This window comes from Saimiri boliviensis, chromosome 5, assembly GCF_048565385.1.
Source record: "Saimiri boliviensis isolate mSaiBol1 chromosome 5, mSaiBol1.pri, whole genome shotgun sequence".
NCBI classification, from domain to species: Eukaryota; Metazoa; Chordata; class Mammalia; order Primates; family Cebidae; genus Saimiri; species Saimiri boliviensis.
In genome coordinates, this window is record NC_133453.1 from 130,116,373 (window position 1) to 130,131,042 (window position 14,670).

General features: G+C 38.3%; 1 protein-coding gene across 12 annotated transcripts in view; it reads left to right on the forward strand.

Annotated features, from left to right (window-relative positions):
- Positions 1–14,670, forward strand: part of AKAP13 (A-kinase anchoring protein 13) — a 383,896-nt gene that overhangs the window by 193,591 nt on the left and 175,635 nt on the right. For 11 of the 12 annotated variants that reach the window (XM_074399972.1, XM_074399973.1, XM_074399971.1 and 8 more), the window contains one exon: positions 3,036–3,219. In XM_074399972.1, coding sequence (XP_074256073.1) covers positions 3,036–3,219 — 184 coding nt within the window. Of the gene's footprint in view, positions 1–3,035; positions 3,220–3,437; positions 14,007–14,670 lie in introns of those variants that run through there. The other variant, XM_074399981.1, reaches the window with a different exon arrangement.

The following is a 14,670-nucleotide window of genomic DNA, read 5'->3' on the forward strand; positions in this document are numbered from 1 at the left end:
TCTTAGAACGGCACAGACTAAAGGAGACTACATTTATATATTCATTTGTTTATCCCTTTGCACCTTGGCCTCTTCTACAGACCTAATTCACATGATCCCTGAATCCAATAAATTCAATCTCACAAATTTGTGTAAGAAATTAATGGGAGACTATCTAAAACTGGGGGTATATGCATGCGGCAGACTACTCAGCAATAAAAGGAAATGTACTATGACGTGCAGCAATGTGGATGAATCTCAAACATGCTAATCAAAGAAGCCTTACACAAGAATATATATTCTATAATTTCATTTATATATGGAGTTGTAGAACAGGCAAAACCAAGACAGGTGAAAAATTCAGAACAGTGCTTAGCTCTAGGAATGAGGAGGAGAGGATTAACTGGGAAGTAGCACAAACTAACTTTTTTGAATGCTGGTAATGTTCTGTATGTTGATAGAGGTGTATATGCGTTTGTCAAAATTTATCAAATGGGTATACTGTATTATTTGCATTTCATTGTATATAAATCACCTAAAATTGTAGCTACCTATTGAACGCTAGTTAATTACATGCATGCTGAAGTATTTTGGGGTGAAGTGGACTGATATCTTCAACTTATTTTGAAATGCATTAAAAAAGTTGGATGGGTGGGGAAATAGAGGGAAGAATAACTAGATATGTGATAAAGCAAATAGAGAAAAGCATTAATTGTAGGATCTAGGTTGAGTGTCTGGTTATTTGCTGTATAATTCTTTCAATTATGTGTACGTTGAAAAAGGTAAAAAAAAAAAGATTGGAGGAAAACATGAAAAGGTGCCTTTTAATTAACTTAGCTTGATTGTATGATTGCTTGCTTTTATTTGCCAACAAAAACGGGAGAGTAATGGAAAAGGTGTTTTGTTTCTTTTTAAAGATGCAAGACAGAAGAACTTTCGATTTTAAATCCTGATTTGAATTCACCTTCATTTGCACAATGAAGATAACCAGACTTCATAGGGTTACTGTGAAGGTAGAATGGGAAAAGTTGACATGAACTGCCCAGCCCAGTGCAAGGTGCATAGCAGGTCCTCACTCCATTGTTCTCTCGTAATCTGTTATGCTCAGGAAGGGTCTACAGAAAAGCAGATGTAGGGTACCAGTTACTAAGACTTTAAGAAAGTGAGAGAGTGTGTAGTGCAGGAGTCTGGGTGTCAGCTTCTTAGCAGGTGCATAGCCGTATTACTGGGATTTCTACTCAAATGCCGAGCCGATTCAAAACACATGACAGATCAGAAGAGTGGTTGTGGGAGGGTGGTAAAGAGACAACTGCTTCCAAGTTGGAATTAACAGACCTCTAAAAAAAAAAATCACATGTTTCCTAGTTAGTGCCTTATTAGCTCTTTTGTTTTTGATAAAGATGTCAGAACAACTGTAAGGCACAAGTTAAATGGTGCTATTTGATCTTTTGTGAGGATTTTATTTGTCCTTTTGTCTGGTCTTGCCACCTGTTCACAGGTGTTGATTATTAAGATTTGTACCTGCACATGTAGTTGTTTCTTCTGAGGTATAACCTTTCCAGCCCTGTGCCTCTGCTGAAACACTCTATAAATCCTGAATTGGTCAGTGTGTATATAGTTCTGTAGGGAAAGCAACAGGGTGAAAAATTGTGCATCCAAGGAAATTGCCCTTAGAAACGGGGATACCAGACTAATAAACAGATGCCATTTGGAAACAGCGTAATTGAGTTTAAAATCACAGCTTCAAAAATCTGTTAATTCCTTTGTAATACTCGCATATAGAAGCCCTGGAGTACTTCACAGTAAGGAGAAAACCACTGGGGGTCTAAAAAGTCTGAGTGCTCATTCAAGAAGTTGAGACCCGTGGGAAGCCATGAAGAATGAGATTTGATAGCTAAGCTGAGGCAGGCACAACTCCAGGGTGCCATTCACAACTCCCTGGAGTTGGGTGTAATACAGCCTTGTGGGGCCATATGTGACATCCCTGCAGAGACCTTAGTTCCTGTCATCATAGGTTGGACATAAGAGGACTGCTGAGAAAGGTTATGGCTAGTGAACCTTGAATGTAATTTGAAGTCCAGAGGACAGTGAAGAGAGCAGGGAAACGGGAACCGGCATTTAATGAGTATCTACTACAGCCAGTTATAGTAGTAGCATTTTGCCCACATCTTCTCATTTGTTACAACTCTGTGAGTGAGGTGTTGGTATCTCAATTCAGGGATGAAGAAAGTGAAGTTCAGAGCTGTTACATGTATCACACTTTGTCACACAGATGGTAAATGCCAGATTCGAACCCAGATTTGTCTGACTCCAAGCCCTTCCTCATTCCATCACTTTCAGAGTGACTCAGTTTACTAAGAGGAGGCCTTTATTTCAAGTGAAATAAGTATTTTGCTTTATGCAGCTATGAGTGGATTGTCTTAGTCTTTCTTACTAAGTGCCAGAAGATGCATTTCTTCCTCTCATTAAACAAATAAATAAAGCTGGCAGTGCCAGAAATTTGATTTACCTTTATTGTGGAGAAATAAAAAGCCCCATGTGTACTGAACAAGCAGAACCTGTTTTTAGTGTTTAGCCAACTCCTGTCTGGGTGTTCTTATAAAAAGTAATTATACCCTTTATGTTACACCCATTTAAGTCCTAACAGCTATTTCCCATTGGACCTCATGTTGTGGGACTGTATTTGCTTCTATTATTTGAGTAAAAAATGTGTTTTTTGTGGGGCAGGGTGGTCATGTCTATATGCCTGCCTATGACATTGGTTGAACAAACACTGTATGTTAAGTCAGAATATAGAAATGGCTTGATTCTCTTTTGCAGGGCTGTGTTCTGTTGAAGCTTGTGCTTCCTGTACTTTCTAAGCTTTTGTAGCTTGGTTTTGCCTTTACTTGAGGGCTGATTCTACCTGGCCACGATAAAGCTGTTCACACTGTATGTTGTAGTTTAACTTTACAGTCTTAGGCGCTGGAGGCAGCAGTGTTTACATAACTTGTTTTTATGTTTGTTTGCTTTTTGTTTTCCTATTCCCCTCACTTCATTTTCTCCCCCATTTACAGATGCTGGCCCACGAGAGACGTTGATGCATTTTGCTGTGCGGCTGGGACTGCTGAGGTTGACGTGGTTTCTGTTGCAGAAGCCAGGTGGCCGAGGAGCTCTCAGCATCCACAACCAGGAAGGGGCGACGCCTGTGAGCTTGGCCTTGGAGCGAGGCTATCACAAGCTGCACCAGCTTCTAACCGAGTAAGTGCTCCTTCTCCTTATTTCTCTCCTCTCATCCCCAGCCCCAGCCCCATTCATAGTAGTACCGCCCACATGGCATCTCAGTGTGAGTCTGCAACGAATTATAACCTCAGCTCTGTACCTTGCCTTCTGCTGTGGGTTTGTAAGCTTGCTCCTGCTAACCACTTGATTGTCAGAGAGAAGCGTAAGTCATATTACCATTTTCTCTCTCCTCTGCCTTTCTGCCTTCTCCTCTTCTTCTCTCTTGTATTTTACTATTTTACTCAAAAGTCAGAAAGAGCCTTGTCTGTGGAGGTAGCATAACGTTACCAATGTATACAGCTTATCTTGGTTTAGTACAAGAGGGAACAGGTTTCCTATGTCATACATTTTTTTCTGGTATGTCTTTAAGACTTGAAAGAGTTAATTAATTAGGAACCAGTACTTTCATATTATAATTGCATACAGAAACTATGGTAAACATTTAAGTTCTGGATTGAATGTAGTCTCTGTGAATAAAAGTGGAGGGCAGTGGTTTCTTCATATGAACAGCAATAAAAGCAACTGAATTGTCCTGGAAATGTGCAATAGGAAATCCTGTCTATCTTTAGGCTCAATTATTATATTTTCTGACTCTTTAAAAATTCTCTGGAGGAAGGTTGTTAGTCAAAACATTTGAAGAGTGCTCTTTTTTTTTTCTTGTATAAATAAAGAAATAAGTGCACTAGAGCAGCCAAAAGTTTTTATTGGATTGTTTATATAAAGAAGTTTCAAGAATAGTTTCTTTTGTTTAATATATTTTTCTAATAGTTTCGTGGTTATTATTATCCTTTCTACCACATTATCTGAACAAGTATAAACCCCATTGGGTCAGTGTTCTTTAGCAATTGAGGGACCTTTGCAAATTGAGTCAGTATTAGCAAATTCTCATATTTTGCTCATGTCAAATTTAATTTAGTTGTGCTTTATGTTTTACCATTTTTAGCTGTGTATATAATTTGGAAGGACCAAGAAGAGATCTCAGAATGCAGTGCTACTTATGGTTATATAAACAGTTTTTTCTTGCTTCAGTTGCCAAGCTAATAACTTTCCCTGTCATGCTAGACAGAGGGTTCTTTGCAGAAAGCTTTCTGATGCGTGCTACAGATACTGTGCTGGTAGGAGGGACACTTACCTCAAATGAGCTTTGGATACCTGAGCTCTCCTAAGACAGTATTCCAGGGAGTGATACATTCTACTCCTTCATACTTCCCATCTGGCCAGTGATTGGATTCATTCTACTGTTGGCTTCATGGCCTCAGGAAAAGAGGCTTTGTTCCAGAAGTTGAAACAGTTAACTCCACATAACTACTGTGATGTTTAAATGAATTTCCTCTAAATTTGATTTTTTGCTGGGAAGCAGAGAGTTGGTTAAGGACTGCCATCCAAATGGGGAAATAAAGTGATTGCAACAGCTTTGTTATATCCTTGGAGGGGATGTCACAAGACTGTTATTGCAGCAAAGCTTTAAGGAAACTAGAGTGTGTTTGTTCTGGACTTTTTTTGCTTGCTTTGAAGTACTACCTCTGTTAGCCACTTACCTCCTTTTGAAGATATATTGGTGAGAGAAAACCAACCTGAGAAATCTCCAAGTAGAGGACCCAGATAGGAGAGGATGAGCACCTTGCTGCAGATCTAAGGCTTCACTTGAATTCTGGGATTTTACTGTTCTGAAGCTTAGAAAAAGTGCTGAGTCATAACTAGCAATTAAAAAACGGAAAGGGGGCGATTGTCCCTAATCAGTTTGAGTGTGATTCTAGTAGAATTTGCTAGAATTTCAGTTGCTAAAGGAACAAAAATTGTCATCATTTTGTTTTTGTTTTTCTTTTTTCCTTTCCTTCCCCTTTCTCTATATATGTAACACAAAAATGGTTAAAATACTAAATTTCGGGTACAGCATTCAGTGGCATTTGGTACACTGACAGCACTCACGGTGTTACGTAACCATCACCACTATTGTTTCCAGAATTTTTTCATCACCCCAAACATAACTTCCTTTTCCCCCAACCCCTGATAACCTCTGTTCTCCTTTTTGTCTCTAAGAATTTGCTCATTCTAGGTACCTCATATAAGTGGAATCATGCAACGTTTGTCCTTCTGTGTCTGTCTGCTTGCACATAGCATAATGCCCTCCAGGTTCATCCATGTGGTAACATGTGTCCGCATAATAATGTATTTCAAAATTGCTAGAAGAATATATTTTTGACCACACAAAAAACAAGTAGCTGATTAGCTTAATTTTATCTTTCAATAGTGTATACATCAATTAAAACATCACATTGTGCCTCATAAATATATGTTGTCAAAAATAATAAAATAATAAATAAACGAATAAATAGAAGTTTTCTATTATGTCCCCCACGCAGCCCAAAGTGGAAACAACCTAGATGTCCATCACAGATAAATGGATGAACAGTGTGGTATGTTCACATTACAGAATACTACTCAGCCTGAAAAAGAAAAAATCACCTTTAACAGATGAAACTGAGATCCAGAGAGACACAGTTGTTGAATTAGGATAACAAGGTGGCAGGGCCAGAAATAGAAGGCAAAAGGCTGTCCAGAGCTCTTTCCTTCCACTCCTGGGATTCTTAAAAAGTGGCCCAAGAACAGACTTCATAGGATCTATATCCCTTGAAATTATAGGTAAACATGTTTTTCTGAGCAAAGCATCTGTTGGTAAGAATCACAAAGGGGTTTGTAGAAAGTTAAGAATTGTCACAGTGTATGTGTTGTGTTGTGTTTTGAGATGGAGTCTCACTCTGTAGCCCAGGCTGGAGTGCAGTAGAGAGATCTCGATTCACTGAAATCTCCATGTCCCGGGTCCCAGTTCAAGCAATTCTCCTACCTCAGCCTCCCAAGTAGCTGGGGTTACAGGTGTGAGCCACCATGCCCAGCTAACTTTTGTATTTTTTATTAGAGGCAGGGTTTCACCATGTTGACCAGTCTGGTCTTGAACTCCTGACCTTGTGTAATCCCAAGTAGCTGGGATTACAGGCGTGAGTCACCGCCCGGCTGATGCTATCTTTCTAGTAGTTTATTAAGATTAGACTCTGGGTACCCTGCTCTACTTTTTAAAAATGAAATTGTTCACATATAAGTCTGCCTCTTTTATTGCCTCTTTTCAGTTAGTATGAAATTGAAATATGGCTATATACATTTTACATTTATGGAATAACTAGTTGTAGTCTACACTTTACTGAAAATTCAAGCTTATTTAACCTCATTTATAGTCTTTCGAAAGTACATTTGCTGTTTTAATTCCTTGCTGCTTTATTTTGTTTTTTGCTTTATACATTTTGGCGGGGAGTGGGGAGTCAGGATATTGTGCTGGTTAGGGCCCAAGTTCTTTTTGTGTTTGTTGTTCAAGGCTTATTTCGATTGCCAGTCTATTTTGACAAACCAGGTCTTTCTTCTGTGAAAATTATGATTAGCCATTCTTGGAGATATAAGGATTCTCTAACATCCTTTAGAAAACGCTTGGACTTCCAGATAGTAATAACTATTCAGGACATTTTTTACAGTTTCCCTTTTTATAGCCTGTGATTGTTAACTTTGACTTAGTTCAGTGATAGGGAAGGCAGAGCTTTTGTTGACATGCTTTTTTGCTTCAGTTTATATTTAGATCTTACATTATGAATATGGATGCATTTGTGATCTGAAAATTGATTCTAAATACATTGTATTTAAGTTTCATCTTAAGTGAATGAAAGAATTCATGTACGGGGCGTAACTCATTGATTGACATATATGTTATCTCTTATTTCCCTTTCCTTAATTTTCTATCTTGCCTGAGAAATCTTAGCCCCAGAAGAGTACCCAAAACATGAAGGCCTACTTCTGCTTTAGGTAGACAGTCATCTCCTCTGATTTGAAGTGAATTAGGTAAAGACCCTAGTTTGCAGGCTCTTGGTTTCATGAATAGTAGGAAGTGACAACATCAAATAAACGTGGCATTGTAGTTATCTAAGAAGAGAATATTAGGCTGGATGTTACTGGATCTGGCTGATCTCTTACGTACACATCACAAAGTAGAAATCTTGGGACGTGGATCACCCACGTTGTGGTTAAGAGGGAGTTTGAGAGTAAGAGGCAGCTCCAGTAGTGACTAGGTGTGTAAACTTGGGAGTCAAACCTAGGTTTGCATTTTGGCTCTGCCATTTGCAAACTTTCCTCGCTAAGCCTTGATTTCTTCATCTCATAAATAAAGGATAATACTATACTTCCTGGATGACAACCCAGTCTCTAGTATGTGCAATATGAAAAATTAGGGCTTATTTGTCATACAGATTCTGGATATTTTTGTGGAGCCAGTAAAGGTGGTATAAGTATTTCAGCTTGGAGAAAGATAGTAGAATGGTGTGGTAGAATTGCTTAGGGATGAAGAACTTAATTAAAGTCTAAGCCCGCCTAGTTAGTAGTTAGTGTGACTTGGAAAAAAATCACCTATCCCCTCAGTCTCATGCTTCCTCTCTCTTAAAGATAATACCTATTCTGCCTACATCATAAGGTTATTGAAACTAAAAAAATATTTGTGCAAATACTTTGTTAAACTCTCAGATAATCTATTTGAAAGTTTCTTATATACTGTATTAATAATGACATCACTAAAATTAGAGTTAACTGATCAATGAAACTCAAATTCCAGTTGATTGGTCTACCAGATATCTTGTTTTGTAATGTTTATTGTAGTTCTCTGTGAATTAAAGTTAGTAGATTGGAGTCTAGTTAGACTGGCTGGTTTTGAATCCAGGGTCTGCTTCTGTGAAACTGTGTCATTTATCTTGGGTGATTCACTTAAACTTTCCAAATCTCAGTGCTTTTTTTTTTTTTTTTTTTTTTTTTTTTTGGGTAACAGAAGAATAAGAGGACTTTCTTCCATGAGTTGCTTTGAGAAATAAAAGAATTGATGTGGAGAGCATAACTCAGTGATTACACAAATGTTATCACTGTTTCCCTTTTTAAAATTTCTTTTTCCTTCGAATGCTCATATCAGTTTTACATACTTTAAGGAAATTTTACCAGAATCTTGAAGTATTTTGGGCATCTTTTGAATGTGCCTACTTAATATGGATTGGAAATTATTCCCTAGTGTAATAGATACTACTTTAAATAAAATTAGTTTGGCCCTCTGATGCATGCTGTGATGTTGATGCCTGTAGGTTAATGGAACAAGGAATTCTAGATGGATAAAGAATCATTTGCAATCCTTCTACCCTTATAAGAAGAGTATTTAAGAATTTCAACTCTGGAGTGTTGGCATACAAGTATTGAAATATTTTAATTGCTGCAAGAGCCAGTTTAAACATATTTGTCCTCGTAATTGTCGTTTTCAGTATCAGCTTAACAAATCTTCATTTGTTGAATGCCTATACTGCATTAGAAACCGTGGTTGGTATGTAACAGATACTGTTTCATTTCAGACTTCTATCAACCTTATAAAATAGCCATTGTGTGTGTTTTACGGGAGAAATACGGAGGCTCAGAGAATTAAAGTAACTCGTCCAAGGCTATATAGAAAATGGTAGAGCTACTGTTAGACAACTGTAGAACTCTGAGGCCCATATTCTTTCCTCTGCAAAAATTTAACAGAGAAAGAAGAGACTCGGGAAGAGGCTACTAGGATACAGTATTAAATGTACTTAAATGTAAAGGGTTATATGCTTTCTAGCCTATATTTTTTTTAGGAAAACAAAGTTCTTACTATAATAGCTATACATTTATATTACTCATACGACTTTTAAGGTATGGTTACTTTCAGACTACCTTTTTACATAAGGTAAGTATTGTTATCTCTGATTTATATATGTATTTATGTATATATGTACAGACTTAGGCTGTCACTCAGGCTGGAGTTCAGTGGCACTATCTTGGCTCATTGCAGCCTCTGCCTGTCCGGTTCAAGCGATTCTCCTGCCTCGGCCTCCTGTGTAGCTGGGATTACAGGCACACGCCATGACACCCAAGTTTTTGAATTGGGTTTCACCATATTGGCAAGGCTGGTCTCGAACACCTGACCTCAGGTGATTCACCTGCTTCGGCCTCCCAAAGTGCTGGGATTACAGGCGTGAGCCACTGCACTCCACCATTCCTGTTTTATGGTTGAGGAAACTGAGGCCAGAGAGAGAAAGTGAGTTGCCCAAGGTCTCAGGTCACAAGGTTGCGATGTAACAGAACCAGGTGCAGGCCCAAAGTCCAGTGATGTGTTCAGATTGAGGGGGCACATGAATGCTGAACACAGACCCAGCCTGACGAGCTCTAGGTACTCAGTAGGCACTTTGGCCCCTCTCAAAGGGTTTGTGCCTGTAAGTTCTTCTTAGAAGTAAGTCCTTCTTAGAAGGCACCTGCACTTGAGAGCTAGGTACAGCATTAGGTGGTAGAGTAACTACTCGAGAATACGTATTTCACAATGGAACCAAGTGCTGTTGAGCAAGATGTTCTGCCAACATAGTGATTGCCCTATCAGGGTCCTCTTTAAGTATTTGACACGTGGGTCCTCAGTAGCCCATCTAGTGCAAAACAGGTTTGGAGCCTTTTCTTTTGCATAGTAAAGCAAAAGATGAAACAATATACAAACTTACCTTAAAAAGAATAACCAGAGAGGCAGGATTTGGTATAACTTGACATCTGGCCAAAGTCCCATCTATCAGTCTGTCCATTCATTCATGTCTGACCTCCTTTGCCATTGTGTGATCTAGGTCTTTGCGCCTTGATAAAGATAAGATGGTAGAACTGAGTGGAAACTAGAGAATGGGGGAGAAGACTAACATTTATCGAATATTGAAAACTGGCTTTGTATTATGCACAGTACTACCTTGGTGCTTTACATGTGTTTTCATTTAAAACCTCTCAGCAAATCTCAAGGAGGCTAACTAAGCAGCTTGTCGAAGGCCATATAGTTAAGTCGCTATTTTCACGGCCTGTCTTTAGGTTGTATTCAGATTTATTCATAGAATTGTATGAGAAGGCATGTTTGGTAGCATTCTCAGGCTTTTAATCTAATTTATGATGATTAATAACTTTGGTTTTCAGTGCCTTTTTTTCTTTTTCTAAGTTTACAACTGGATGACTTTAATCATTTTGACAGTTTGTATTTTTTAAACTATTCAACTAATAATCCCAGGATTGCCCTATCTGGCAGCATGCTAGAAAGTTGCAAGATGTACTTTCTGAAGATAATATTTTTATAGAGCAATTTCTTGTGTTCACTGCTAGGTATTTTGGGTAAATTCTCATCTATTTATTCTCTCCCCCACCCTTTGAGGGCAGGTGTTTTATCTCCATTGTACAAGGAAATACAATAGCCACAGCTGGTAAGTGATAGAAGAATAATTTGAACCAGGTTGTAACTCCAAATCCCATGAACTTTTATACTGCCTTCGGCTTTCTAAGAAGATGGGTAGGAGTTGAAAGTTGGTTGGAATCACAAAGCCCTTGCAACCATCTTGTGTTTTCATTCACTTCTTTTCTCTCCCTGCTGATTGCCCCATATATACTGAGCAGGTACGTGTGTGTTCTTGGTTGCCGTGTAACATTTAGACTTCAGAGTGGTCAGAGTTGTGAAATTACGCTGCTTAACCTGTGGTAACAAGTCCTCTGTGACAACTGCATGTTATTTGTGTCTGACTTCACTCCAGGCTTAAGTGGAAGAAAATACAGACCTGGAGTATAGGGCTTCATAGTCATGTATGAGAAAATGAAGGATCAGTTGATGGCACCTCCTACCCTTTAAAAACTATGTATGATTTTTACTTGGTCAATTCTCAAGTTTTCTTAAAGGCATACCAATAGAAAGAATGACTTGAACATTTTACCTGCATTTTTTATTAGCAGAAATAGAAGGATTAGGGAAACAAGGGAAGTGATTAGAGAAAGAAGAAAGAAGTAGGTGTGTTGAATAAACGTTTTCACTAAAATCAGTATTTAGCTGACGCGGAATATCACCAGCATAGAATGAAGTTACATGATACAAGAATAAATATCAGGTAGTAAAAAAATGTACCCAGTCTTAGACATTTATTCATACCTAACTTTTCTGTTTTGAAAGTTTGACCTTATAGTAGCACAATTTCTCAGCATTACAGCTTCTAGATTGTTCTTGATTCATTAAACAGCATACACAATTTCTGCTGGCACATCAGTAATATCTCTGTCTGGTTGGACTACAGACAGTTAAAATTCAGGAAAGTTTTTCAGTAACATGTTCTAGAGGGAATTTTGTATTAGGATTCTGGATTTAATGAATAACAAAAGTCTTTTAGCTTTAGCTGCTGAAATTGGTTATCATTGCATAATGACCATTTTCACAAGGGTTTGTTAAGTCATTAGTGTCCACAGACTTATGTAAGGAACAGTATTAAGTATTCTTACTAAAGCCTGTTTTGTTTCATTAAGAAAAACAAAATGTATTTGAAGTACCTAATATTTTTCGTAACACTTAAAAAAATACATTTGTATTTCGATTAAAGGTGATTTCTCATAGTTATAAATGATTTTAGCAATTGTTTCTTGTAAAATTTGGAGGTGGCAGTGTTGACATTCTGCTCTTAATTTTATTCTTACGTGAATAATTTTCAAATAGAACTTACCCTTGAAAGACACATGGCCTAAATGGAATATCTACAATTTAAAAAATTGTTTTGTTTAATGTTCTGAACACTAGTTAACAAAAAGTTAAAGCTAGAGTTTTTATATAATCTAGTATCTGTAATTCTTAAATTTTTGTAAACATTTGTTGACTTAAGATAAAACGTTCTTCAGATTATCTAGCTGCTGTACTGTCTCTTAATCATTTTAACTGTCAAGCCATTTATTTATCCATTTGAAAATTCTTAGTTGTTTTTGCATATGACATTGTTTTTACAGTCACCGATTACTTTAGCATTTTATTCTTATAATACGTATTTTATGCTTTCACTGGCCAATAGAATTTATGTGTAAAAAGCATATACGATTTGTTCTTTAAATCAGGGGTTCCCAACCCCTGGGCTGCCGACTGGTATAATCCATGGCTTATTAGGACCCAGGCTACACAGCAAGAGGTGAGAGGTAGGTGGCAATGGAGCATTACCGCCTGGGCTCGCCTCCTGTCCTATCAGCATGGCAGATTCTCATAGGAGCAGGAACCCTATCATGAACTGTGTGTGTGAGGAATCTAGGTTGCACACTCCTTGTGAGAATCTAACTAATGCCTGATAATCTGAGGTGGAACAGTTTCATCCCAAAACCATTCTGTCCCCCTCCCCCACTGAAAATTTGTCTTCCGTGAAACTGGTCCTTGGTGCCAGTAAGACTGGGACCAGTGCTTTAAACTATGTAGAGAATGCTTACATAGTACCCCTTATTTTAATAGTATTTCTTGCATTGGCAGTGTTGCCTCATTGATATGATGGTAACCCTGTAATCACTTGATCCTTGCTCAGTGGGCATCCATCTGTTCTTGGCCTTAAAAATGGCAAAGTTGAACTTGAGTGCATCCCTGTTGTTTAACATCTCTATAGGCCCCAGTTTCTTCATTAACAAAATAGGGAAAAATAATATGTACCACATAGATGTGTTAGGATTAAACAAGAACATGTTTATAAAGTTCTTAGAAGTTGAGCATGTCTCTTTGTTTGGAGAGCTAGGAAGAACAATTCATTGGAAATATTTCAGCTTCATATGAATATGACATCTCTTTTAAGCACCATCCAGTTTCAGACTTACTGTTTACTAGTCAGCCTCACCCCACAATTAAAATTATCTCTTGACCTAATGGGGAAACCGAGCCCTATTTTCCTCAGATTTTTGGGGGTAAATAGTGGTAGGTGATGCAGGGGTAGTTACCTGACAGTTACTCCCACAAGCAAGGTTACTTTAGCTTTTTTTTTTTTTTTTTTTAAGTAAGTTCTAATACTGAGAAGTTGCCTTCTTTTTTTGTTCATTAGAATTATACAAGCTCTCTAGTATACCACACAGTCACCATATATTGATCATTCTGGGTGGCCAAAGAGCTAACCCTTTGCATCCATGTTCATTTGATCTTCATGACAAATGTAGTATTTTCACTTTACAGATGAGGAAATTTGAAGGGCAGAGAAATTTAAATAGTCCAAGATGACAGAGATGGTAAGGTCAGCGTAAGGAATCAAACTCTGACTTTCCAGCTTATACTTTAACCGTTACCTTATGAAACTTCGTTGGTTTAAAAGCACAAAATTTACAACCAAGTTCTCATAGACAATACTTGCTTAAATGATATACCTTCTTTTTCTTTGCACTCTCTGTATGCTAATTATTAAGGGGAGAGTGGCAATTCTGTGTTCCCTCCCCCTCCAGAAAAAGGAAGGAAGAGAGGAAAACTTAAGTTTCGATATTAAAATATCCGTAGCCCTGGGTATGCATGAATGCGTTTCTGACCATAACTAGCCTAGCAGTGAGTTGCCTACAGATCACTAAGGTACATTATTTTGAGGTGGATTAGCTATCCCCCATCTCCTACCCCTTTCTGGCATTTAGCCTCTCCAGCTCCATTTCAGTAGAGTGTGGTTTATGTTGTAGAACTCACTAAAGTTTGGCACTATTACAGTGATGTGGTTTTGAGAAGATAATGCAATAGCCCGCAGAAAAGGAACTAGGTGCTGCAGTTCCTTGTCAGAAGTAAACTTGGAGTGAAACATGCCTTGAGGAGGGGTGACCAGGCTGCTTTCCTCTACTTTTAAAGCTGTAGTATGATGCTAAATCCAAAAGAGGATGGGCTTGCGGTATTCGTGGTGCTTGGGCAGCCATGGGTGAGTATCAGCTTCAGATCGATGCTTTGTTAATCTTCATTGTTGACTCTTTGACATTTTCTCTGGATTTTTTTTTTTTTTTTTGAGACGGAGTTTCGCTCTCGTTACCCAGGCTGGAGTGCAGTGGTGCAATCTCGGCTCACTGCAACCTCCGCCTCCTGGGTTCAGGCAATTCTCCTGCCTCAGCCTCCTGAGTAACTGGGATGACAGGTTCGCGCCACCATGCCCAGCTATTTTTTTTTGTATTTTTAGTTGAGACGGGGTTTCACCATGTTGACCAGGATGGTCTCGATCTCTTGACCTCGTGATCCACCCGCCTCGGCCTCCCAAAGTGCTAGGATTACAGGCTTGAGCCACTGCGCCCGGCTTCTCTGGATTTTTACTGTAACTCAACATGAAGCATCATTGAAGTTGCCTGAATAACTAGTGTTGTTAGGATCAGAAAAGTATTTTTGTTTGCAGATAATTTGGCTGGATTTTACATGTGTGTTAGCATAAAATCCCAATATTTTCTTGAGTTGAAGTATGCTAGACAAGATAAGGCAGAGTTTGATTGGTTGTTGATTATTGCATGACAGGTAGAATGCTAGAAAATTAGTTGAAATTCATCCTGGGCTTACTGAATTTGGTTGTATAATATACATAAACTGTGGCCACTTAGTTT